Raw genomic sequence first — 24,198 nt, forward strand, 5'->3', positions numbered from 1 at the left:
GCTGAGGGGTCCTCTCCGTGCTCTCCGGCGGCACTGTGACCGGAGGACCTGGTTCGAGGACGCCAATGGTACCTGGAGCGGCGCCATTTGCCTCCGCTGCATATCCATCGCACGCTACCACTCCCACAGCGTTTGTTTCTGCCTCGAGAGCTGAGGGGTCCTCTCCGTGCTCTGCGGCGGCAATGTGACCGGAGGACCTGGTTCGAGGACGCCAATGGGACTGGAGCGGCGCGTTTTGCCTCCGCTGCATTTCCATCGCACGCTACCACTCCCGTAGCGTTTGTTCCCGCCTCGAGAGCTGAGGGGTCCTCTCCGTCCTCTGCGGCGGCACTGTGACCGGAGGACCTGGTTCGAGGACGTCAATGAGATCTGGAGCGGCGCCTTTTGCCTCCGCTGCATTTCCATCGCACGCTACCACTCCCGTAGTGTTTTTTTCCCGCCTCGACAGCTGAGGGGTCCTCTCCGTGCTCTGCGGTGGCACTGTGACCGGAGGACCTGGTTAGAGGACGCCAATGGGACCAGGAGCGGTGCCTTTTGCCTCCGCTGCATTTCCATCGCACGCTACCACTCCCGTAGTGTTTGTTCCCGCCTCGAGAGCTGAGGGGTCCTCTCCATGCTCTGCGGCGGCACTGTGACCGGATGACGTGGTTACAGGACGCCAATGAGATCTGGAGCGGCGCCTTTTTGCCTCAGCTGCATATCCACCGCACGCTACCACTCCCGTTGTGTTTGTTCCCGCCTCGAGAGCTGAGGGGTCCTCTCCGTGCTCTGCGGCGGCACTGTGACCGGAGGACCTGGTTCGAGGACGCAAATGGGACCTGGGGCGGCGCCTTTTGCCTTCGCTGCATTTCCATCGCACGCTATCACTCCGGCAGCGTTTGTCCCCGCCTCGAGAGCTGAGGGGTTCTCTCCGTGCTCTGCGGCGGCACTGTGACCGGTGGACCTGGTTCGAAGACGCCAATGGGACAGGAGCGGCGCCTTTTGCCTCCGCTGCATATCCATCGCACGCTACCACTCCCGCAGCGTTCGTTTCCGCCTTGAGAGCTGAGGGGTCCTCTCCGTGCTCTGCGGTGGCACTGTGACCGGAGGACTTGGTTCGATGACGCCAATGGTAACTGGAGCGGAGCTTTTTGCCTCCGCTGCATTTCCATCGCACGCTACCACTCCCGCAGCGTTTGTCCCCGCCTCGAGAGCTGAGGGGTTCTCTCCGTGCTCTGCGGCGGCACTGTGACCGGAGGACTTGGTTCGAGGACGCCAATGGTTACTGGAGCGGCGCTTTTTGCCTCCGCTGCATATCCATCGCACGCTACCACTCCCGCAGCGTTTGTCCCCGCCTCGAGAGCTGAGGGGTTCTCTCCGTGCTCTGCGGCGGCACTGTGAGCGGAGGACTTGGTTCGAGGACGCCAATGGTTACTGGAGCGGCGCTTTTTGCCTCCGCTGCATATCCATCGCACGCTACCACTCCCGCAGCGTTTGTCCCCGCCTCGAGAGCTGAGGGGTTCTCTCCGTGCTCTGCGGCGGCACTGTGACCGGAGGACTTGGTTCGAGGACGCCAATGGTTACTGGAGCGGCGCTTTTTGCCTCCGCTGCATATCCATTGCACGCTACCACTCCCGCAGCGTTTGTTCGCGCCTCGAGAGCTGAGGGGTTCTCTCCGTGCTCTGCGGCGGCACTGTGACCGGAGGACTTGGTTCGAAGACGCCAATGGTACCTGGAGCGGCGCTTTTTGCCTCCGCTGCATTTCCATCGCACGCTACCACTCCCGCAGCGTTTGTCCCCGCCTCGAGAGCTGAGGGGTTCTCTCCGTGCTCTGCGGCAGACCTGCGGCTGAAGGACGTTGTCCAGGGTTACTGATGAGATCAGGAGCAATGGTTCCTACTTCCGCTTGTCCTCGGTGGCACTCTTGTTGCTCAAAGTTTGTGCCCGCCTCTAAAGCGGCGACACTTTTCACCGGGGTCGAGTGCTCCTGCTCCGAAGCATAACGCCGTCTGTGCTCACCGGCGCATTATTTGACGACGTGTCAGGTCAACGGGCCTTCTAGAGAGGGCTTGATTTGGCTCAGCGAGGTGCGGCTGTGCTCGTTTCGACGGACGTTCACCGCCTTCCTTCCCAAGAGATCCTCGGCAAATGCGATTTCCCAGTGCGAAAGGTTGTGGTTTAGCAGTTGTCGTGCCTATGGCAGCCTTTGCCCTGCAGTGGGCGCAATCAGGCTGCTGATGATGATGACGGTCCTGTGGCAATCTGTCATGTCGTGCAGGCATACGACCCTTGGGTGGAGCTGCATTAGGGGCTAATCCTCGGTTTCTACTTTTGAGAGTCATTCGCGTCTGCCCTCATTGTAGTTTTATTTGAATATTCGTACTGCTTTGTATTCGTTGCATTTTTAGCTACGTGTTTGCGACAGTTCCACGATAATTCACGGGGTGGTATTGTCTTTGTTATGCGCCCGTGTTACATTTGCGCCCATGATTACCCCGCCCTTTATGTAATTCCCTGAAAGGGTTGCTTGAGGGAAATAAATGAAATGAAATTCTGTTATGTTTATTGATAACCGATATGGCAAGGCCCTATGATCCCGTTTTTTTCAGTTTCTGAATCGACCAGCAAGTTTCATGTGCACTGCATCTTCGGTTCCGCCCTGTTATCGCACCCATATGGCAAGGTAAAAAAAGTTTTGATTAAAGAAAGGGGTACAGTCACACTCAGTTGTTGGTGCACACCTTAACCCCTTTTGAACGAAGCGGTGACAATGGACATAAGTGGAGTGTTGTGGAGGACCCTGGAATTCCAGATTTCCACCACAAGTGCCAAGAAATGCGCAGACATGACTACGCTATCGCCTACATGGTTTACGATAAAACATTTGATTCAATCTAAACCTCAGTAGTCATGCAGCCATTACAGAACCAAGGTGTAGAAGCCCATTCTGGAAAATTTCGGCTGCAGTTGCAAACCCACCACAATCTTGATAGCTAATGCAAAATAAAAATCTTTGGGTGCCATGCCGGAAGTCACGATCTCTAGTATTAGTATGTTTACTGCAAGTATTCTGAGAAGTGGATTTGAAAGAGTGGGGATAAATGTTACCGGAGAATACTGCTAGCAGCCTGCTAGCGCCCCCTACGGGCAGAAGCTTGTGCGCGTGTTTGTTAGTGAGCAACCTAGTGGGGTATTTGAACACTTCGTTTCACAAGTGTTCGGAATGTACACTCAAAAACGTAATATCTCAGATCTGCCTGAAATACCTTTGTTTATGACGGAACCAATAAACTCGCAGTAGGTTATGAGCGGTCTTGCGCTTGGCCACATATTTTACTCAACACATTACCCCGCAAATTTCCCCTCTCCTCCCTCAGTGCCTCTCCCCCTACCCCACCCCTCTTATCCCTATGGAAAGCCGTCCTGTCTAGCGCAGCCATGGACAGCCAATGTGACATCGCCCAGGCCACCAAGTTAACTGCTGCCAGTGGGGCCCTGGACTAAGGGCTCAAACCTCTGGGGGCCTCCCTCCAACCTTTGCTCATATTTCGTTCTCTCTCTTGCCGTACACGAAAATCAAACCAAAGGAATATGAGAAGTCGAGGACGAGACAGGAGGAGGATAAACTTCATTAGGCTTTTCTGTCAGCTCACTTTCGCCCCAGGTGGCCTCCATGAAGGGGTGACCTCGAGGATACAATCTGCGATGTTGTCTTGTACTTGGTTGTCTTCATGGCGTCACTCATGGAACGGCGTCGGTGTCTTCCGCGTTTGTGCCCGACGCCGCCCCTTCAAGACCTCGAGCAAGTCTCCCTAAGGCGCTTCTAGGAAGCCCCACTGCCTGCGGCTGGAGGACCTGGTTCGGAATCGGCACACACCCTTCTCCTCTGCTCTGCGATTGTGCACGACCGCTCTCTTGATCAGCAGTCTACGGCGGGTCTGTCCTTTATGCCCTCCCTCCCAGATCCGCGTTGGAACTCGCAGCCAATAGACCTGCAGACGTGCTTGGAGTGCAGAGCATCTGCCCTGACAGAATCCCTCGCAGCCGTATCTCAATATGGTTTATTGGGTTTGAACGTCCCAAAGTAACCCAGTCTATGAACGAGTAGAAGGCTCCGGATGATTTCGTCCGCCTGGAGTTCTTTAAGTGCACTGACATCGCACAGTACACGCGACTCTAGCATTTCGTCTGCATCGAAATGCGACCGCCGCGGACGGTATCGCACCAGCATCGCAGTATCATTTTCCAGATCCACATATGATGATGATGATGTCCTCGGTCTTAATGGCACATACCCACGGCGGGGGATTGGCCACGTAAGCTACATCTGAAAGCACACCTCAGCCTCTTCTTTCAACAGCATCACTCTAAGTCTAAACCATGACTGAACACAGGTTCCCCTGCCATTCGCATGTGGTCGTCCTGTGCATATTTTTCTTGACACGATATTTTTACGATGAGCAAGTACTACCTATAGTAAAGGTGCGCGCTTAACAGAGGAGTAGATGCTGCACCATACCTTGTAGTAATTTTTGTGCCTTTTTTTCTTCTTCACATGTGCTTTGTGTCTCCAAGGGGAAAATAAAATCAATTCAATTGAAAAAAAAGGGGGACGAGGGGCGGCTTGTTCTGCTGTCGGCAACACTTCATTCCCGCATAATTTGAAAAGACGAGCGTAGTTTTTTCTCTTCCTTTTTTCGTTTCCGTGGCCATGTACCTGTTGTTGCTGCTGTGACTGAAGGAAGGATGAAAGGAATGTTCACGGGCCTGCCCACTGGCTCGAGCTGAGCCACAATCGCTGCCACGTGCAGACAGAGGAGAGTGGATAGATGTGAGAAAAAAGATTGAAAGAACAGACGCACGTCGCAACAACTGCGTCCGCTGAAACGAGCCGAAACGACGACGGTGGTTGTAACAGATACTCTAACCCCACGCTCCCTCCTGAGTACCCATGTACCTACTCGTCGAGCAAGACAGCGTCCCCTTTCCATGTTATATGTCCCGTTAGCTTTATCGACGCATAAGTTCTATCGAGGCTATCTCATCCGTCGAACGCATGGGAAAACGTGCAGCTTTTTGAGGCCGCCAAGAGGTCATGCTTCACTTCCACGTCTTCCCTTTAAGGCGACAACTAATCACCGGTTACAATGTGCCATCGGTGCGCGGACCGTCACGAAGTGGCGGTTTCAGAAATGCTGAGGAGGGAAGAAAAAGGACAAAACGAAGAGAGGTAGAGAGAGGGAAGGGAGGGGTACGTGCGGGACCGGGAAGGAATAAACGAACCGACGGGGAAGGCCGACCTATCCGAACTAAGCCCAAGGGTTAAAGCCGCGAGGACGGCGTATAGTTGCGGAAAGCAGGGAGGGGGGCGCGGCTCGGGGACCGACGGACAGGTATCGTTCAGCAGGTGGCTTACATTCACCGCGTCCGCCACCGGGACGGTCGATAACGCGGCCAGTGGACCGCGCGGGGCTTCTCATCTTCTTCTCTCCCTCACCAACTCTCCTTCCTCCCCGAAAAAGGGGGGATGGGCGGCGGCGGTTAAGCGCCAATCGCCACGGCGCGGCGGCTCTACGGGATCGGCCGACCGTGTCGGCGGATCACGCGGTCATTTCGCCGCCGGTGGTTCTGCTAAACGAGCACCCGTATCGTCTCCGCCCATCTCCCCCTTTTCGATCCCCCCTGCGTCCTTCCTCATCGGGCCCGTGGTGCCATCTAGCGATGGGAGGACCGGACGTGCGCCGCTCGGTGTGACGCCACGCTCTGTCGCCAGGAAATGTGATTCCGGAAGTGGCTCAGTTTCTCACGAAGTAAGAAAAAAAGATCTCTTTGAAAGGAAGAAAAGCATTGAGCAATGTGATTGTCTTTCAACGAGAGACACATTCTTAGGCTTATGTTCTCAATTTTCGCGGAAAATTGCGCATCCGCGCTGAAAACCTGGACGAAAGTGAAAAACACCCTTGTCTTTAAAAGCGTGCATTCGGGCGTGCAAGCGTACGCTACATACACAAGTAAGGAAAACCGGTGCAAGATTCATAAAGGTTATATATTTGGCAGTGCAACACAGTACTAGGAGGTTGCTTCGTAATAGCGTTAGCACCCAAGGGCGCTCTCTGCGCCCTCGACGGCACAGACATCAGGGCACCGTGCTTAGCAGTTACCTTCGCGGTGAAAAGGGGTCGCTTTTTTTTATTGTTTGTCAACCCTGCTGCTCTTAAAAGCAGCGCATGTCTAAAAAAAGGACAATATAAAAGCCTGTGGCAGCCAGCGGAGCCATTATGAGCAAGGGTAATGAGATCCCATGAAGATGGACGTGCTTTCTCGAGAATTCTCGTTCGCGAGACTGCTGCAGGGACGGTGCTGTGACGCACAAGTTGCAGAGACTGGACAAAGCACCAGCGATACGCGTTTTCTTTCCAGCTACTTCGCTTCTCCTCCTCAAGCATTTCGGACGCTTTTTACCATGACAGCCGGTAGGGATACTTCCCTTGGTACCGCGGCGATGGCACGCGAAGCCAAACGTCACGTGGCTGCCAATGACGCCACCAAAAAAGATATCACTGGCCCACGACAACTGCGGACCGGCGAGAGCAATTTGAAGAACATAAATATGTGCGAAGCACTTCTAAAGGTGTTCCCAAAGGTGCTCTCTAAGGATACGAAGAGAGCCCCTTGAGAGAGCCCTTTAGAGCACTGTAGAGCACACCTCTACAGGCGCTTCGCGCTTCACTGTTTGTAGAACTTGCACCGAGAACTTGTTTGCACTGGTCAAATTACCTTCAGGATGTCATGGGTAGACGTCGTATCAGTTCACAGCCCGCCGACTGAGCAACGCGAGTATAAGCGGCAATGTGTTCGTTGACTTTGCAGAAAAAAAAAACACTCATCAAACATTCGGAGAGACCGTAAAGTGCATGACATAAAAGAACTATAATTGAAATAAGAGGCGTACCATGCACTCCATCTATCCCGCGCTGCGTTATACGCTACTTCCAGTTAAAAGAGAATTTTAGCAGAGCCACTACCTTTTAGCGTAGAATGCCGGACGCTTCCTGCGAATGTGCATTGGCAGGTGCGGGACCAGGTGGGGCCACTGCTCGTGCGCAGCAGGCGCCCGGTAATCTGGTATGCGTCCACACTAGCATACTTTTCCACTATGCTAAAACTCTCCAATGATGAGTTTTAGCATCGTCACGGCAGCCCCCAGCCTCGATATTTGAATGAAATCCTCTAGCACGATATTTTAATTCAATACTCACGCTTCAGGACCCAATATGGTCCATAAATTTATGCCCATTCAAACTTCACAATAGTTCGGAAGAAAAAAAAAAGCATACTCACCGATCTGCACCATCCCGGGGCCGATGTGGGTCTACCTCCAGGGGCGCCGTCGTCCAAGATAGCACTGCAAGCCTTGTCGCGGCTGTAGCTGGTGCAGTTGCGCGGCAGCACACCCAGGAAGGGCCGCGGCCGCAGGCGATGCTCGCAGGCCAACATGGCTGCCACGTCGGTGACCAGTCTCAAAGCACCACACACAACGCCACCTCCCGAGCGACGTAGGGACAATCGCCGCAGGCCTGGCCTTTCCCCCGAAGTCGATCCCTGAGCCGCAGCCGAGAGACTCGCACTGAAAACCGCGTGCACGGGACGACTACAAGACAGGGTCCTCTGGCACTCCCTCTTGCCTTGGACTTCCCGCCGGGACCCAGATTCTTCACGTTCTGCTGCCGGCGGATGCTGTGCGGGATGAGATCTTGCGTCCTCAGCCGGTTTAGATGTTTCCTGTTCAGCCCCACTTGAACTACAACGGGACGACGCTCTTGAAAGTTTACGAGACCGTTTCTTTCGCCGTCGATGCGCCAGAGATGTTCGTTCCGCGGTTCCTGGACCCGCGACCGCACAGTGTGAACTTTCTCCTACTGTGCAACCGGTCCTTTCCGACTCCGCGAGTCCAACGGTCGCTGAATGTGCGCTGGATCGTCGCCTCACCTCCTGGCACTCACTCGCCCTTTCCTTTGTAGGCGCGGTCGCTCTTGGCTGCTGCCCCGTTCTTTGTTCTAGGTTGACGTCTTCTGTGGCGTCGGGCGTATCGAGTGGTTTTAGACTCAGGCGCTTCGAACCACGGCGAGACTGTGATTTGCGGCGTTGTTTCTTCTGCCCTTTACAGGGCACCTTGTTGAGTGGGCAAGCAGGAGAGGGTGGATGCGATGTGGAGTCACGCGGGTTGTCGCCGTCGTGTCCGACGTCTCTGGTATGCTCAGTAGGCTCCAGGGTAAGACACGACGGCAAACGACTACAGGACTGAGATCTAAGAGTTTTCTGAGTAGTAACGCCCTATCCTTGGGCTTTTTCTCGTCCTTGCCGAGGTTTTCTTATCTGTGTTTCCGTCAATGCGCGGAGTTTGTTCAGAAAAGCACGCTGACAGCTCAGAAGACAGAAGTTCGAGCCGTCAGAGCAGCTCAGTCATCGTCAGACAACCACAAAACGGAATGCTAGTCCTCCCTAAACGATAACGTTCTTCTGCGAGGTTATCAACACTACAATACACGCCACAAACTTATTGCGATGAGCGAAGCTCAAGGATGCAGTCAGGTTGTCTAGGTTTAAGTTCACAGTCGCCTTTTTATGCAAGGGCACTTGCTTGAGGCGCGAGTTCCCAGACAAAACTGATGGCTAAAGACAAAAGTTTAAAATACCTATCTAACCTAACTAAGTACCTCGAAATTCACGGCAAACAGTGCGTTTAAGGTAGCCATTCGCTACCAGCTTTGTGGCGTTTACCTTGAGTTTCAAAAGTGAAAACTAATCAGAGACATGTGTCAGGAAAGCAGGTCTGCCAACAGCATCTCCACGTAGGCACTTGTTTTAACAAACGTTAACAGCTGGCAGCAGAATTAAGAATTCTGCACTTCAAAAGCAGTCGAGGGAAAATAAGGTGCACTTCGAGAAAGTAGACTACGGAACGTGTTTCTAACGTTAACCTGTCTCACGTTATTCTGCCGATATAATCTTTAGATGTAGTCACGACATGATCCTCAAACCGAAAAGCAATATGCTATTAAAAGTGAGTAACTATTACACCAGATACAAATGACCGTCTATTCAGGAGACCAATGGGTCCAGATGAAAAGCGAAGATCTAGCTAACAAAGCGATAAAGGCTAGGCTTCGTAAGGATCGGCAGTACGGCCATCGAACGGCTTCAGTCTTGCATACAGGCTTGAGTCTTTTAACAGGGTTCCCTTGGAGCCGGAAGAGTTCATACGCCGAAGATAAGAACAGAAACGCTCTCACGTGCAAAGTCGTGGCAGATAAGGTTGCCAGGTATCACATGACACACATTGGGCGCATAGGGTACTTTCCTGGCAAGCGATGTCAACTGCGAGACGCCGAAGAGGAGCTCGCGCCGGAGGTGCCCGAGTCGAAGGCCTCGCCATACCAGGAACCCGCCACCAGAGGACCTCCGCACGCGCAAGTCGTATCTTCCGAGGAAGGCGTCCCGAAGGAAACGGAAACCATTGCCGACAACGACGACGTCGACGACCAGCTCCCTCCCGGGCGGCAGATAAACGGCTGCGCGACGTCATCGGAGAGGATATATACGCCCCATATGCACGGAACGGATGTTCTCCGTTCTCCCCTCTTTGCCCCAGATGGCTGCGAGCGTTCGCGTATCGACTTCCATAACAACCCACTGCAGGGGTCAACTCCGCGCGATATAGGGTTATGCACCCTCGGCAAAGCCCAGTCCTCCCGATCACTTCCTACACGTATCGCGTCGCGACTTCTGTCTCTCGCTGATATCTGAGAACGACTGCGGTGTATATGCTTCGCTCCCGTGTGCCTAGCTGCTGTGCGGAAGCTGATAACGACCAAATTAGGGGCGTCGGGAGAAAGTACACGTGCAAGTTCAGTAATAAGTTGCAGCTCCAGGAGGTACAGCCGCGGTCAGAATGACCTGCAACGCTCTGGCGGCCACCTTCTGCTGGTTTGCTTTCGATAGAAAATGAATGCGCTGTGCTGCACAGTGTCAGGTACACGGACACGCTACTCGGCAGCTATATACAAAACTTTGCAGCAGCGCCCAAATCGCATTGCTTTGTTACATCAGTTCGTACCTCCTGATGCGTGTTGCAGGTCATACTGCTCGTGATAGTACATCTTCGGTAGCTCTTCCGCTTGCTTTCATAAATTGGTGAGCAGTAACTTATTTCTGGACCGCTGTTCATGCTCTCAGAAAGCCTCAGCAATAAGGTTCTAGACCTGGCTTCTTTTACAGGGCTTGCTGCCGATCTGACTTCAGAACGATGGGGACAATAAAAATGGCCTAGGCGCTGAACGCGAACGCGCTAAACAGGACAGCTTTGAGAAAGAAGTAGAGAGAAGTCCAACTTTCTAGGAGATTACTTTCAAATGTGAGGCAACTGTGCAGATACTGCTATGAACATTGATGGGAATCGTCTAACCTTCGATTGCGTAGCAAAACCTTGTCTTTGAAGTTTGTCCCGCGTTCGTACTGAATATTTAAGACTACCACAGGAAATCAATGGGATGCGTTTTTGGCAATAATTGTGAGGTTACTGCGCAATATTGTAAGATACTGTGATGAAGATATTGATGGGAATAGTCTAATCTTCCGTTGCGCAGCAAAATCTTGCTTTTAAAGTTTGCTCTGCGCTTGCATCGGGTAGTTAAGGCTGCCATAGGACAATAGGGTGCGTTCTTAACAATGGCGGCAAACTAAAGCGTCCCGAGCAGGGATCTGCGCATGCGTTGATTGTTTTGGTGCAGTCTTACGACACGCGAAAAATTGCTTTCATAAACAACTTCCCGCTTAAAAAAATTTGTGCGTCCAGAGTGTATGGTTATGACTGTGATATCACGAACCCGAAACGAATCATGCTGAGAGTGACAAAACATTCTGTCAACAGCTTGCGTAACCGTACGCATTCCTAATTACAAATTTTCTTATATATCGCATCGGATACAACATTAAAGGGGTGCAGACACAAAGCTTTTGGGTGTCCGTTTTTTTTTTGCGTTAAAACAGGCCTGCAAGCCTAGTAATCATGAAAATGAGCTTAAAACACCAGTGCGCAGCGTTAATAATTGATTACAAACGATTCTGCACCGGGACCTTGACGTCACGGTCGACCGGTCGACCTGAACTCCCACATTCCTGATGACGTCGGCGTCGCCGGCAAGCACTGGTTGTTCCTGCGGACAACCCATTTGTTACGGCGACATCATAACAACTGACGCAAGTGCAACGTGACGTCACTCAATGCGCGGGGAAATGCCGTGCGGCTCCTCGGAAAGGATTCAAAACCATATTAAATTAATTTCGGCAGAGACTCTTGAGACTGCTTACATGTGGAAATGCGTAAGCATCACTGCCCCCCCGGGTGCATTTGGCACTCCCCCCCCCCCCCCCCCCCACACACACACACACGCATGCACACATCCCACATTCGCTTTAAAACGGACGCGAATTCTCAGAGAGAATGGAATAGCAACTAAAGCAACAAATATAATAATAATGCCGAGTGGCTCGTCGGACAACATTCAAAATGATACCATGCTCTACTCAACGCCTGCGACTGAATGCTCCACTCAACACCAGCGACTGAAACCTACAAGGCATCTACTTACGGACATGAAACAAATCGTATTGTTTGTTCACGCTAGAAATTTTGTGTCTGTACCGCTTTAATCTCATCCACCGCATGGAGCATACGTTCACCGTCAGCCATCTTGTCCTAACAGTGCATCACGTCTTTGATCATTTTTTTTCGACCCTCCAAGAGTTATACCGAACACTACTCCGTGCCTTGAAAAAGACGCCCGCTCCAGGCGTCGGTCGAGGCAGCATATACGATGTCACCCTGAACGCACAGGCATGTATACGGCCGGGATCCGTCGTCCTCCTTTGTTTCAGGGCGTAGGAATTCCTCCGGAAGCTCACCGGTGAGGCCGGTTGCAACTTCAGCACTGCCGCCGATAACACCGGAGCCACGAGCGTCAACAAACACGGCCGCGGAGGGGAAGAGGTGCCCCTGATCTCTCTCCCACCTATAGGAGAATACAACGTGACAAAACAGCAGATGTTATCACTGGGCCACGGTCCGCGGGGTACTGTACCACTCCGATAGCCCGTCACAAAAGTAAACGAAATCAGCTTTTTAATGTTTGGCTTTATTTAACAAGCCAGCTGGTGTCAAAATTCTAGAGTTTATAGCTTTTTTCCTTTTGATCACCTTCTTGTTAGGGTGTAAAGCGAGGCTTTAGCAACGGACTACTTTTTTGTTGTGGAGGAATTTTGTGTGGCGGAGCTTCACTGTAGACTTAAGCTGCATCCTACTATAGAATGCAATACACACTACTGCCAAAGGCGAGAACTTTGGAAACGGATCGCTTTACTGTTATGGTATCACTGCGCCGACTGCAATGGTATTATTGTACGAAATGTATTTTTTTTATTAATAGTGTTAATGCTCGCTTGAGCGTCGTTACATGGAGGGTATAAAATACAATGTACAGCAGACAAAATGGACATCTCATAACGCCAAGTTGGACGCCCTCGACACAATATATCAATGGAACGTTCGAATTTATGCACATCCGGTTGTTCGACAACTTCAACAGGCAAAGTATTTCAAATTTCAATCACATTAGAGAAAAAAAGAGTAAAGAAAAACATCGAAATGTGTGTCGTAAGGCTTGATTGGTCCAGTGTGGTTTGTTCCCCCGCTCATTTTTTGTAGGGACGGAACATATCTTTAAATACCCTTGAATTATCTGAAAGAAAGGCTTCAGTCTGGATTTTTGCCTTCGATTTTCAAGCTACTCGAGCCCACACGAATTTGTTATTTCCGTCAATGAGTCCATTTTTCTGTATCCTGACGGTATAAAACGAGCGGCCATTATTTGAATAGACCGATTTCACAAGCAGTTGCGCTACGCCACCGCCGCCGCGATGCACTCTGGGAGTTGTGGTACTCCGGCCGGCGGCCGCGTCGGCGCGGTGCGTGGCGCACGCGCAAGAAGCAGCCCTGTTTGCGTCGCCACACGATGTTTCTCTGCATGAATGCTAGATTTGCGACACTGTGGACACCTGAGGGGTGTCATGAGCTCCGACAACTGTGCGAAGCAGAGGGTCCCGGATTTTCTGTTTTATAGAAGAGAAAAAGTACCCAAGACATTGCGTAGAAGCTGTTCACGAGAGGCAGGGGAAGAAGTCCTGTTCAGTGCATTTAGCCGTATTGTCCCTGTTGATCAGTGGACATTGAAAAATTTTCAAGTTCTGAAGCTCTATGAAATGTCTTCTACGCGCCGCTCAGCTTTGAGGCGGTCCCTTAAATTGTTAAAAAGAAGGCGATCGGATTTGCCTTCGTGCTGCGTCGTCAAGCCGTCCTTGCAGAGATTTCTGCCCGGTGCAAGGTTGTAAGGGAACAAGTGTGCTCAGATTTATTGTCATATTCAGGAACACACAATGTTCTTTTGATACACATATTCACTCCTTATGTCTCGAGCTGCCATACTAGCGATAATGCTTTCTCTATTTCACGGAATGAGAAAGCGAGGCTATAAAACTGTAGAAATGTGGAATAATTCCAGCTCACTGGTCGTTGAGCATAAGTGGCATTCCAGTATCAGCCACATACCATTTATGCCGGGATATCATCCACATTTTGCCATTGTTTTCGAAAAAAAAAAAGGCCATCTACTGTACTTGTACTGCGAAAATAGCGAGAGTGAGTCGTACGGGAGACGCCCTGGCAGAAGATTATATTAACCTAAATAAAAAAGTAATTAATGTAGCAATAATCAAAATAAAACTGTTGGTCACGAAATTAAAAACCCCTAAACCCTAATTAAGCGTACTCAAAACCTCCCCGATTGGCTTGTCTTTTTCTCATTTTGTACTGAACACAAGCATTTGTCACATCTCCATTTAGAAAAACGGCATAGCTCGCTCGAATGCTCACCTTTCCTGCTGGTGACCCGCCGAGCACGTCGTGAATACACTTATGTGTTTATGTGAATAAAAAAAACTATCGCATGGCGAGTTTTCAGCAAGGGCTATGACGAAAAAATAAAGACAACAAACGCTGTGTGACACGTCTATAGCGAATGCCTAGATGAATACAGCGAATACTGGAACAGCTAAATGTGGTGGCAAGAAATGTAAATACTGTCCGAAGACGTTAATAAAATCGCGTGCATCGCTATGCGTTGAAATATTCTGCTGACAAAATTAACGAAAGCGGCGGTCAAGCGCATTTGCATCGTCACGTGCAGCATTTTCCAAAGCAAGGTTCTAGTAACAAGCGCAGCGTCGCCACCACGTTCACTCCACTTCAAGGGGGAACTGACCACCCTCTCTGCGCTGCTCCTACCGCGATCAGCATTGCACCCCTCGAAACTCCGCCATGGAGCCTCTGTTTCCTTTGTAGAGCTGAACACAATAAACGAAACTGCGGAAAGTGCGGCCGGGTATAATGCTTGTCAAGGCGCAAAGTAATGTGGGCTGTCGTGCAGACGACGCCACGAAGGACTACAACCAAGATGGCAGCTGGCTACTTCCGGTAAACGCGCGCATGCGCAGTAGGCTTTGTGAAATCGGTCAATTCGTTTCAGTTTCTTTTTGGTGGGGGTTATATATAGAGTTACAGGGTTATACAGTCAAACCGCTATAACAACTCGGTTTGTAATGAAATAATGGATATAACGAAGGAAGCTTACATAGAAGCTCATGAATTTGATGTCTTGTTTTTACGAAGTACAATTTTCGTACAGAGGGATATAAAGAGCTCCAACGAACCCCACTGGCCACTTCGCGCTGAGTAAGTCAATATAACGGTTCCCAACACTACCGTGCTAATTCGATGCGGCAAAAAATTTAAACCGCCACACATAATCGGCTTTCTCGAGTACCGCACGAAACATTCGGAAACCTTATTTCACCTCAATCAGAGCCTGTATGGAGCGTTTGTGCGGACGAATTCGTCAGCATCGGCACGTGGCTTGACGCTAGCGCCACCTTCTTCACCGTGTCATCTAAAAAAAATTGCGAGGACACTTTGGCAACTAAAGTGTTGAGAGGCGAAAGCCGAGGACACTACGTCGTGACGACTTCCATATATCTTTCGGGGATCTTAAGTGTTAATTACGCTTAATTACATATTTTTCCACCTAATTTGACACAAATCCGACGTTTTCTCGACCATTCTGTGACAATTTTCACTACGCCGTGACGACTTCCTGTGGATGTGACGTCACTTTGTTCCCGTGGCTATATCGACGTTCGTGCTATGACAAACCAACTGCTGTAAATTAGAAATCACGGAGTCACCTACGCATTCGTCATTGCGAAGTTCAACTGTAATAAGATTTAGAATATGATTTATGGTGGTTTAACGTCCCAAAGCTGGTGGTTTAACGTCCCAAAGGGACGCCGTAGCGAAGGGCTCCGGAAATTTCGACCACGTGGGGTTCTTCAACGTGCACTGACATGGCACAGTACATGGGCCTCTAGAATTTCGCCTCCATCCACATTCCATCGCCACGGCCGGGTCGAACCTACATCTTTCGGGTCAGCAGCCGAGCGCCATAAGCCACCGTGGCGGCGAGATTTATAATACGTAATGTTGATTTAGTGTAATGATCTGAGCGTTAAAATAACATTTAGAACATCGCCTTAGCAATTTAGTTTGAACATAAAACTAACATTCGCTATGCTAAAATGCAGCAAATAACGTAACTGCACCAAATACAATTGACGCGCCTTTAGCATACCGCGTACCGTTACCGTCCCCGGAGCACCGGGAGCCCGTGCCTCGCCAGTGCGCATGCCCAGATCGCCTTGAGGGCGCCAGGTACCGGGCAGCTGCGCGGACGCCTGCCGTATCAGGACCAATCAGCGCGTGCGCAGTGGCGGTGGGCGGGCCCTCGGTACTCCGGTAACAGTAGCATGCTACACGCTATGCTAAAGGTGCCTATTGTAACATTATTGTAATGCTGTGCAGTACCTATGGAATAACTGTGTGCACGGATCGAAAGAGGGAAAATACCATCTCTGTCACGAAACAATGGGCAAGTGTGTCCGCCTATCCCCCAAGGTTTGCGCAACTAAATTCCATCCATGCGCGGCTGGTTTCTGCTAGGATATCCCCTTCGTTCATATTCACTGCTCCCTGCACCGAGGTGGAGTACACTGAAGGACCTTCGTAGCATCAAATTCCTAACTTTGTGACACATTGCAGCGATCACAAGCCTGTTGCGTGTTCATCGGTTATAAATTTCGAATAAAGCCCGAGGATGTGGTCTGGTAGTCCCGCTTATGCAAGGAGCAGCTCATCGTCTACAAAGTGGTAAAAATTGCTTTTTGAGGTAGACACCCGAACTGCGCTGTGATGGAAGACAGGAAGGAGGGAGTGAAAAAAATTACTAGGAACTTCAGCGGCTAAAGTGGTGAAAGGCGAAAGCCTGAGTGCTGCATTCTGCTACGCGATCGTTCACTGCACATTTTGTTGGTGCATTAATTAACTGCCAATTAATGACGCTTAAGCTTCGCCTTGTGGAACGCGACAGCGGGCTGTAGCGCTGCCACGGAGTGCAAGGAACGCCACCACCCGTTCGGCGCGATGCGTTGCCCTTTGAACGCAACGCTTTTTGAGGAAAGGAAATGGGGCTGTAATTCTCTGTCATCTCGGTGGACACCTGAGCCGCACCGTACAGGAAGGGAGGAAGTGTGAGTGAAAGAAGAAAGAGGGGTCGTAATGAAGAAAATGAAAATTGTATTTGAGGAAAGGAAATTTCGCATTAACTGTCTCACATATCTCAGTAGACACTAGTCGAAAATTGTATTTGAGGAAAGGAAGTTGCGCAGTAACTGTCTCACATATTTCGGTGGACACCCGTCAAAATTCGCGCGCGGTGACGTCACGACAATTTGGACCAATCTGAAACGCGGACAAATACGACTTGCTCGTCGATAAATTGGTTTTTGAGGAAAGGAAATGTATCTGCCTCTCATATCTCGACGGACACCTAAACCTCGCCGTAACAGGAAGGGAGGAAGATGGGAGTGAACGAAGACACCGTATAGACGCACCTTTGTTCATTCGAAAGCATCAAGCTGGCATGGCGGAGTGGTAGAGTGCTCGACTCGCACTCCGGAGACCGGGGTTCGATTCCCAAGCTCCGCCAATTTCTTACTCGGTTTAATTTATTTATGTGGTCTGACTAGAAAGGTTAATTAGACTAATTCGTTAAGTAAGCAATTAACTAAACTCAGTCACACTTGGAGCATCACTATACGATCCCTTTAATTTGTTGCATGGTTCCCGTTTGAAATTCGCGCACTGTGACGTCACAACCGTTTCGACCAATTGAAAAGCGTGACATTTCTGTCGACAGCTCCTGCTTACAACGATGAGGCATTAAAGGCTTCCGCCTTAAAAAGGTGCTGTAGTGGAGGGGTCCGGAATAATTTCGACCCCTGACATTGCACAGAACACGAGCGTAGCGTTTCGCCTCGATCGAAACTCGGCCGGGTTCGACCCTGGGAACTCCGGCTCAGTAGACGAGCTCCCCAACCACAGAGCCAACGCGAGGGGTCTTCCCAGTTTCGTGTGCGTCTTCTTTTGTCTGGTGTCAATCTTCCTTAAAGGAGTATAGACACCTAAATTATGGCTGCGTGTTCTCTGCTTTGTAATGATGTGTAAGCCATTATTATACATGGATTACCATGCGGCATTCTCCTACAGCCACTAAATATTTTATAATCGAATTTCTCTCTCGTGCTGTTTCGGTTTCAACCGCTGAACGATGAGTGACATCGAGGTGTGCTTATATGTCACGTGAGGCATGAAAAAACTGCGCCATAATCGCTGCTTCGTCGTTTTAATTCGTTGCAGTGCTGAGGCCAGCTTGCCTGAAGTGACGGAATGACAACAAATGCAGAAGCAGCGATTACATTGCATTAGGTTATGTTAGTGATGCCTCACGTGATCTGTAAGCAAACGCTGACATCACAGTCACCATTTGGCTGCTGAAACCGAAACAGCATGACAAAAAAAATTCGATTATAAATTATTTAGCGGTTTTAGGCAAATACCGTGTGATGATTCATGCATAGTGGTGTCTTCATCATTGCAGAGAAGAAAACGCCGCCAAATTTAAGTGTCTATACTCCTTTAATCAAAGGATGCTGCTCTCACTCCTCGGTGGACACCTCACCTCTGCTCAACTGCGCCTTCAGGCAAGGGATGAGATGGGAGTGAAAGAACGAAGAAAGAGGCGCCGTAGTGGAGGGCTCCAGAATTTTCGCCACCTGGGGTTTTAAGGCGACAGCGGTAACGGGCCATTGAGGACAACTCTATAAACCCTATTTTGCAAGCACAACCCAATAGTTTGGCATATCGTAGTTTCGCTGTCGCTTGTCCAGCGGCAAAAGGTGCATTTATTTATGCAAAAGCATTTCTTGTGTCATGGGTGGCGTGTACAGGACCTGTCAGCAAAGCGTGCCGTCAGAATATGCCTGCATAAAAATGACCATTCGAAAAAAGAAATTCGCCGGCATTGCAGTTTGAACACAGGCCATTTGTGTGCCAAGCGGGTGCACAACGCATAAGTATAGGGTCATTTGTTCAACTGTGTTAGAGGGCCACGAAGTGAACACACTGTGGTGTGTAAAATGGGAAAGAGTGCTGGAGAAGTGTACTGATGTTAGAAAATGATGACTTACAAGAAAAAAAAAAGTTGCCGTCACCCAAGAGTCATGCGATGACTTGCAAAAAAAGTTGCTGACATCATCCAAGCGTCATGTGAACCTGATGACTTGCAAAAAAAAAGTTGCTAACGTTTCCAATGCAAACGCTTTTGCATTTCTCAAATGCAGCAGAATGCAGAGCTTTCCCATTTTTGCTAAGATATTTGGATTCGAAGTTGAGAAGCTTTAGCCCACCGCTCTGATACAAACTCTGGACTCTCCGATGACAAAACAGCCGAAAAGTGACGTAAACCGATATAAATGTGAACTCCGTGGTTACTGGCAGCGAGCATTACTGTGACAACACCTTAACCACCCGCACCATGCACAAGCCCTTTAGTCTCAAAAGCTTCATACAGTCAGGATAGCGTTAGGTATCGTGAGACAGCCCCAGAACTTTCCAAAGCATAACATAAAGCAACTAAATATTTTGCTTTCCTGTTTACGTTCAGTCAACATCTAGCTATTTAGGCAGCTAGACGGAGTCCCCCAGAAGATGCTTGCAGCTAAGGAAAAAGACTTAACCCTTTCACTGCCAGGTTTTTTTACTCACATCTGCACACCCCCTGCCAGGTTTTTTTTTGCATGTTAGTTTCCTGGAAATTTTTTGCTAGTAACGCACTAAAATTCTCTGCAGGACATGTAGACATGTTTATTCAGGATAATGTTATAGATATTAGTTGTAATGAATCAAATCTTCCAGCACCAATCTGGCCTGTCGGATTTCCTCTTCTTACGCGGATTTTTCGGTGCCAGAGGGACTTCATCGCTGTCATCACTCGACAAGTCTCTTAGGTGGGCTCCTTCCTGGTTCTCATTATCACTGGACTCCGAATTCACAAGCAATTTTGAATTTCTTCGTCCGTCAAAGCGCGGACGAGTGTGGCACATAGCCTCATGGCTGCTCTGCGCTGACCAAACCGAAGTGACTCGGATGTGGAAACATGCGCGCCATCTGTTGTTTAAAATTTACCCTACAAGATCTATGAATTTACGGCGTCTCTCCATAGATAGCGCTACATGTTTGCATAGTTTTTTTTTACACGAGTATTATCGGGAGCGGCAGGGGGTGAGTTAAAAAGCCAAAACGAGTTAACTCGGGAGAGGCAGGGGGTGTGCATATGCGGTAGCCCGAGTTATCTCGGGAGTGGCAGAATAAGGGTTAATAACAGAGCAACCAAAGTACATACAAATACATTTATTCGTTTACAGCTGCTGTACAAATACCTCGTCAGTGCCTTGCCTATACAATAGCGATAGTTAAAAAAAAGGAGTGAAACTGGTGCTTCGCACCACATCTCACGTTATGTACAGAAAAAGTGGGCCCTCCCCCAACCTGTTTTCCCTTTCCTCGAAAAAAAAAAAAAACACTGCTCCGGCACACCACACAGAGCTCTTGGATTTGCATCTCGTGAGACACTCCCTTCAAAACCCTCGTAGTCAGAGGAAATCCCCAGCATGTGCAAACCATCTTCTGTCACAACTTTGTTCCATTACAGAGTATACCTCAAAGCAACACAGCTCACTTGAGCAGTTGTGCCAACTGCATCAGTGAGCCAGCGAATGCGAAACACCTTTTTTGTGCGCCACACATACCATTACTGCTTACACTCTGCGCTGGGAAATGGCAAAACTGGCGGAAATAAACACTGCCCCCATCACGTTTCCAATAACAATTTCATGCAATTTGAATCAAACTCACTATGATGATGCTTGATGTGTCCATTAATGAGTTAAAACCAAAGACTCAGAGCACTGCTCCCTTCAACGAAGCACAAAGACAGTCTAATAGTATTAGTCACGCATAGCAAGTACGTACACGTATGAAACATTGAAACTTTGCGAATCCACAGTTGCATCTTGCGAAACATAAACCCCCTTTTTTCTACACTGCAGGCACTTCTGCCGAGTACATTACATTACACACACAAACGCACATTTCAGAAACAAACTGATTCGAGTCATACATCTGGAGATTTTCCAAGCCGAACCCAGCATCTTGAAGAGCTCAAATTACGGCACATTACGCACGTAAATACCATGCACCAAAACCACACGAGTCACCCTAATAATAAATACCACGCAAAGAACATGCCTCCGTTGCTAAAGCTTTCTTTTAAATAACGCACTTCGATGGACATCTGCGTGCTGTGAGGGCGGTAGCTGTTCACATGCAAGCACTTGCACGTGCATTCTCAGGTAACTGTGTATCAGAAGCTATATATATATATATATATATATTTATATAAGTACTGCTCTGTACAGCGCTTACTTTCCACTGCTATGAAGCAAAACCTGCTGACAAACTACCACATTCTAAAAGGATGAAAAGGACAGATCTTAGACATGCTAAACCGCTAATACCTATTACAGTTGTCCCATTCTAGATGGCAATTTGGATGGTGCAGACCGGAAAAAATAAAAAAAAGTGGTTGCACTTGGAAAAGAGGACACACGCTCAGCACAGATTTGGTGCAATACGTGCATGTAGCCTAGTCTATGATGCGGAAGAAGACTAAGAAGAGTGCAGCTCTGACTGAGCTGAAAACGTTGAATAGTCTATAGGAGAGTCGAAGAGCTAACGTGTGCGATCTTGTGCTAGGTGCCGCTGCAATCATCGGCCTTATGTCCAACAGAAAAGCAGCCATGCACAGACAGTACGCTGAAGACGTGAAAAGAAACCAAAGCCCCCCCCCCCCCCGTTTTTTTTTTTAAGTTTTTCTACCCATTTTTTTCAGGAGACCTAAGCTACAACTGTCTCATTTTGTACAACAGGTCTTTCTGAACTATAGTGGCAAGAAAATCATAAACTGCACTCAATTTCTCATTAATAGCACATGTCCACGATACAGTTGATTCTAGATGATTCAACCCGAAGAGGACCCAAAATTAATTCGACTTATGCGATACACTTGATGTTGACAGGAGTAAAGAGTCGGTTTGAATAAACCAAACGTTCTGGTAAAGCGAATATGAATTAACGAAAGTCAACTGTTATAGTGACTCCATCTAATTTTTTTTAACTAACAGCACAGTGCAGTCACTAAAAGATTACAGACTCACAGCCTTGTCCATTTGGAAAATGCAATTAATGCTGCTGTCGTCAGAACCTCAGCATCAGCGACCGTAAGTCTGCAGAGACCAGCAGAAACTAGGGTACTTGTGGCCAAGAAGTTTGGCATTGTGCGTACTTGGCGCTTTGTACCGTTTTTTGAACAAAGCAAGCCATAGCCATGTGCGACAAGAGTGACGGAACTTGGTGCAAGAAGCTTACCAGACCATGTACTATGTATATCATTACACTAAAGAATGGTCGAACGTCATTTTTAAAAATTCGGATAAAAGAATAGTCACAACCACAATCAGATGGGCTTTCTGCTAAAAGCAATCAGTGCCACTACGCCTGGTTAGGCGTTGTTAAAATGGTAGTGGCAAAAAAATATACACCATAAGCGATGATCTATACTTTCTACGTGGTGTAGACGCAAGAATACAACAACGGAAGAAAACTATTTCAAACACCTTGCAGTTCCAAGGGAACAACGTAAAACTATGACCTGTGCAACAAAACCTAGACGCAACATAACAACAGTTCTGGTTGGAATAATGCCCACACTGATCATAGGCTTTTGTTTAGCCTGCTGACCTATTTGTGGGCGCAAGCAGCGATAAATATCGAATGCATATACTACGTACTGAACTAGTAAACAGGCTAATCTGTTACCTTAAGTTACGAAGAATGCTCAACAAGGAAACAGTTATAACCTCAGAGGAGGATCAACACATTCGTCTCGCATCATTGAATTTGAAATTACGTAGCAGTTCTTCGCAGTGTAGAACTGTGGGGACTCGAGAACTGGCAAAAATTGCGCGGCTGCGCCCGCTACACAATACAAAAATTTCACTGCTACTATCGCACTTCCGAAAATCCTTGCAGGCTGTATGCAAAAAGCCGTTGAAACGATTCACAGAAATAATTATCCGTTTCCCTTTCGAGACAACACAATTCGACCTTGGGAGCTCATACTTCAAGGGAGACGTGAAGAATCGTAACTCTGTCGCAAAAGCAGGAATCCTTGGTGGCAAGGTTTGAGAGAGTGCTTGGTAACTGTGCCGACACTTTCGCACAACTGACAAACCATAATGCAACTCAGTAAGCAATGCGATCACTAAAAGAAGCAAAAGAGAAAGTAACGAAAAACAAAAAGAAAGAACAAAGAAAGAGAGCAACTGTTGAACACTTTGGCCAGGAGGAACCCGTCATACTTGCTCACATCACATCCAACCATTTCCCACTGAACAGAATGCCGTGAACACACAGGGTGCTGTCATGTCTGCAAGCATGGATGGCGCCATCTGTCATGCATGCTTCAAAGCAATGAGTGTAGGCTGCCACACCACGCGGTGCGATGCAATGCGGCCACGTTGAAGAACGCCCAGAAAATGGCCTGCAAGTTGCTCATTGCATTACACCACCTCTGCATATGGTACAATGCTGTCTGTAGTGAAAGGCAATGCAGGCGTAACGGCAATTAAAGCTGACTGGCAAGCAGTGCAATATGACAGGGGACACCTAGTCAGCGTTCAAGGTCGAAATGTGCCTGTACTTTGGCGCTGAATTTTAGGAGATGGCGCGTGGCCTGCTTCTACATAAAAAAAAATAAAAAGTTACCTGGCCAACGTCGTAATGTAGCTGAATTCAAACTTAGCAAGCAATTTCCCTTGAACACTGAATAGGCCTTCCCTAACATATCACACTGCACTTCACACTGAATCCATGACGCTGCACTAAGTGCAGTCATCCTGCATTGAGCATGGTTGAAAATCTGAAAAACCATTGTCACTTTCAAGCTTGAGGGCAAAGGTGATTTTGAAGGACGCTCGGGGAGTCAGATGGGGGGAAAAAAAAAAAAGATGAAATTAAAATCGAACAAAAAAAAAGAAAGAAGTGTTGACAACTAATTACGGCCTGCAAAAGGCAGCAACACTCAATTTTTAAAACCTTGGCAACAAAAGCCTCCGGCACATGCCGGGCTCATTGGCAAACAGAAACAAAAGTCCTCCGGGAGGGCCAGCGTCCTTTCAGAAGTGTGGACAACTTAGGAGGACTCGAGAGGCTGAGGAAAGGGTTCTCCGGAGGAGGCGCTCTCCGACTGGGTGGCGGACACTGGCCCCTCCTCGGAGGCGGCGGAGCTGGCAGTGACGACTGAGGATTGAGTCAGGCTGCGGAGCGACGACCGCCGCTGTTGCTCGCGCCTCACAGCGGCTTCTTTGTCCCATGGCTTTGCCTTCACTCGGTAGAATCGTGTTCCAGCGGGCACCCGGTATCGGTTCTGTGGCTGCAGGGGAAAATGGTGGAGCTTCTGAGTAAACACCAACTCGTGCGACGACAAATGCATCCTGTCATAAGCCTAAGGATCACCTTAAGCCTATTTTGCTTGTACA

At 49.0% G+C, this 24,198-nt stretch overlaps 2 protein-coding genes across 3 annotated transcripts in view; both read right to left on the reverse strand.

Moving 5' to 3' along the window:
- LOC149335896 (uncharacterized) overlaps window positions 1–9,430 on the reverse strand; it is a 113,941-nt gene extending 104,511 nt beyond the window's left edge. Inside the window, exon 1 of one of the 2 annotated variants that reach the window (XM_089552444.1) lies at window positions 7,321–9,430. In XM_089552444.1, the coding sequence (XP_089408570.1) occupies window positions 7,321–7,476 (156 nt within the window). In that variant the 5' untranslated portion in view covers window positions 7,477–9,430. The remainder of the gene's footprint in view (window positions 1–7,320) is intronic. The other variant, XM_089552443.1, reaches the window with a different exon arrangement.
- A 10,506-nt stretch (window positions 9,431–19,936) lies between these two features.
- The window catches only part of Atg17 (autophagy-related 17), a 47,931-nt gene continuing 43,669 nt past the window's right edge, over window positions 19,937–24,198 (reverse strand). The window contains exon 27 of the mRNA XM_089552446.1: window positions 19,937–24,092. Within this exon, the coding sequence (XP_089408572.1) occupies window positions 23,853–24,092 (240 nt within the window). The 3' untranslated portion in view covers window positions 19,937–23,852. The remainder of the gene's footprint in view (window positions 24,093–24,198) is intronic.

The sequence above is a fragment of the Amblyomma mixtum genome, chromosome 7 (genome assembly GCF_055824585.1).
Source record: "Amblyomma mixtum isolate Tamu chromosome 7, ASM5582458v1, whole genome shotgun sequence".
In the NCBI taxonomy this organism is placed as follows: Eukaryota; Metazoa; Arthropoda; class Arachnida; order Ixodida; family Ixodidae; genus Amblyomma; species Amblyomma mixtum.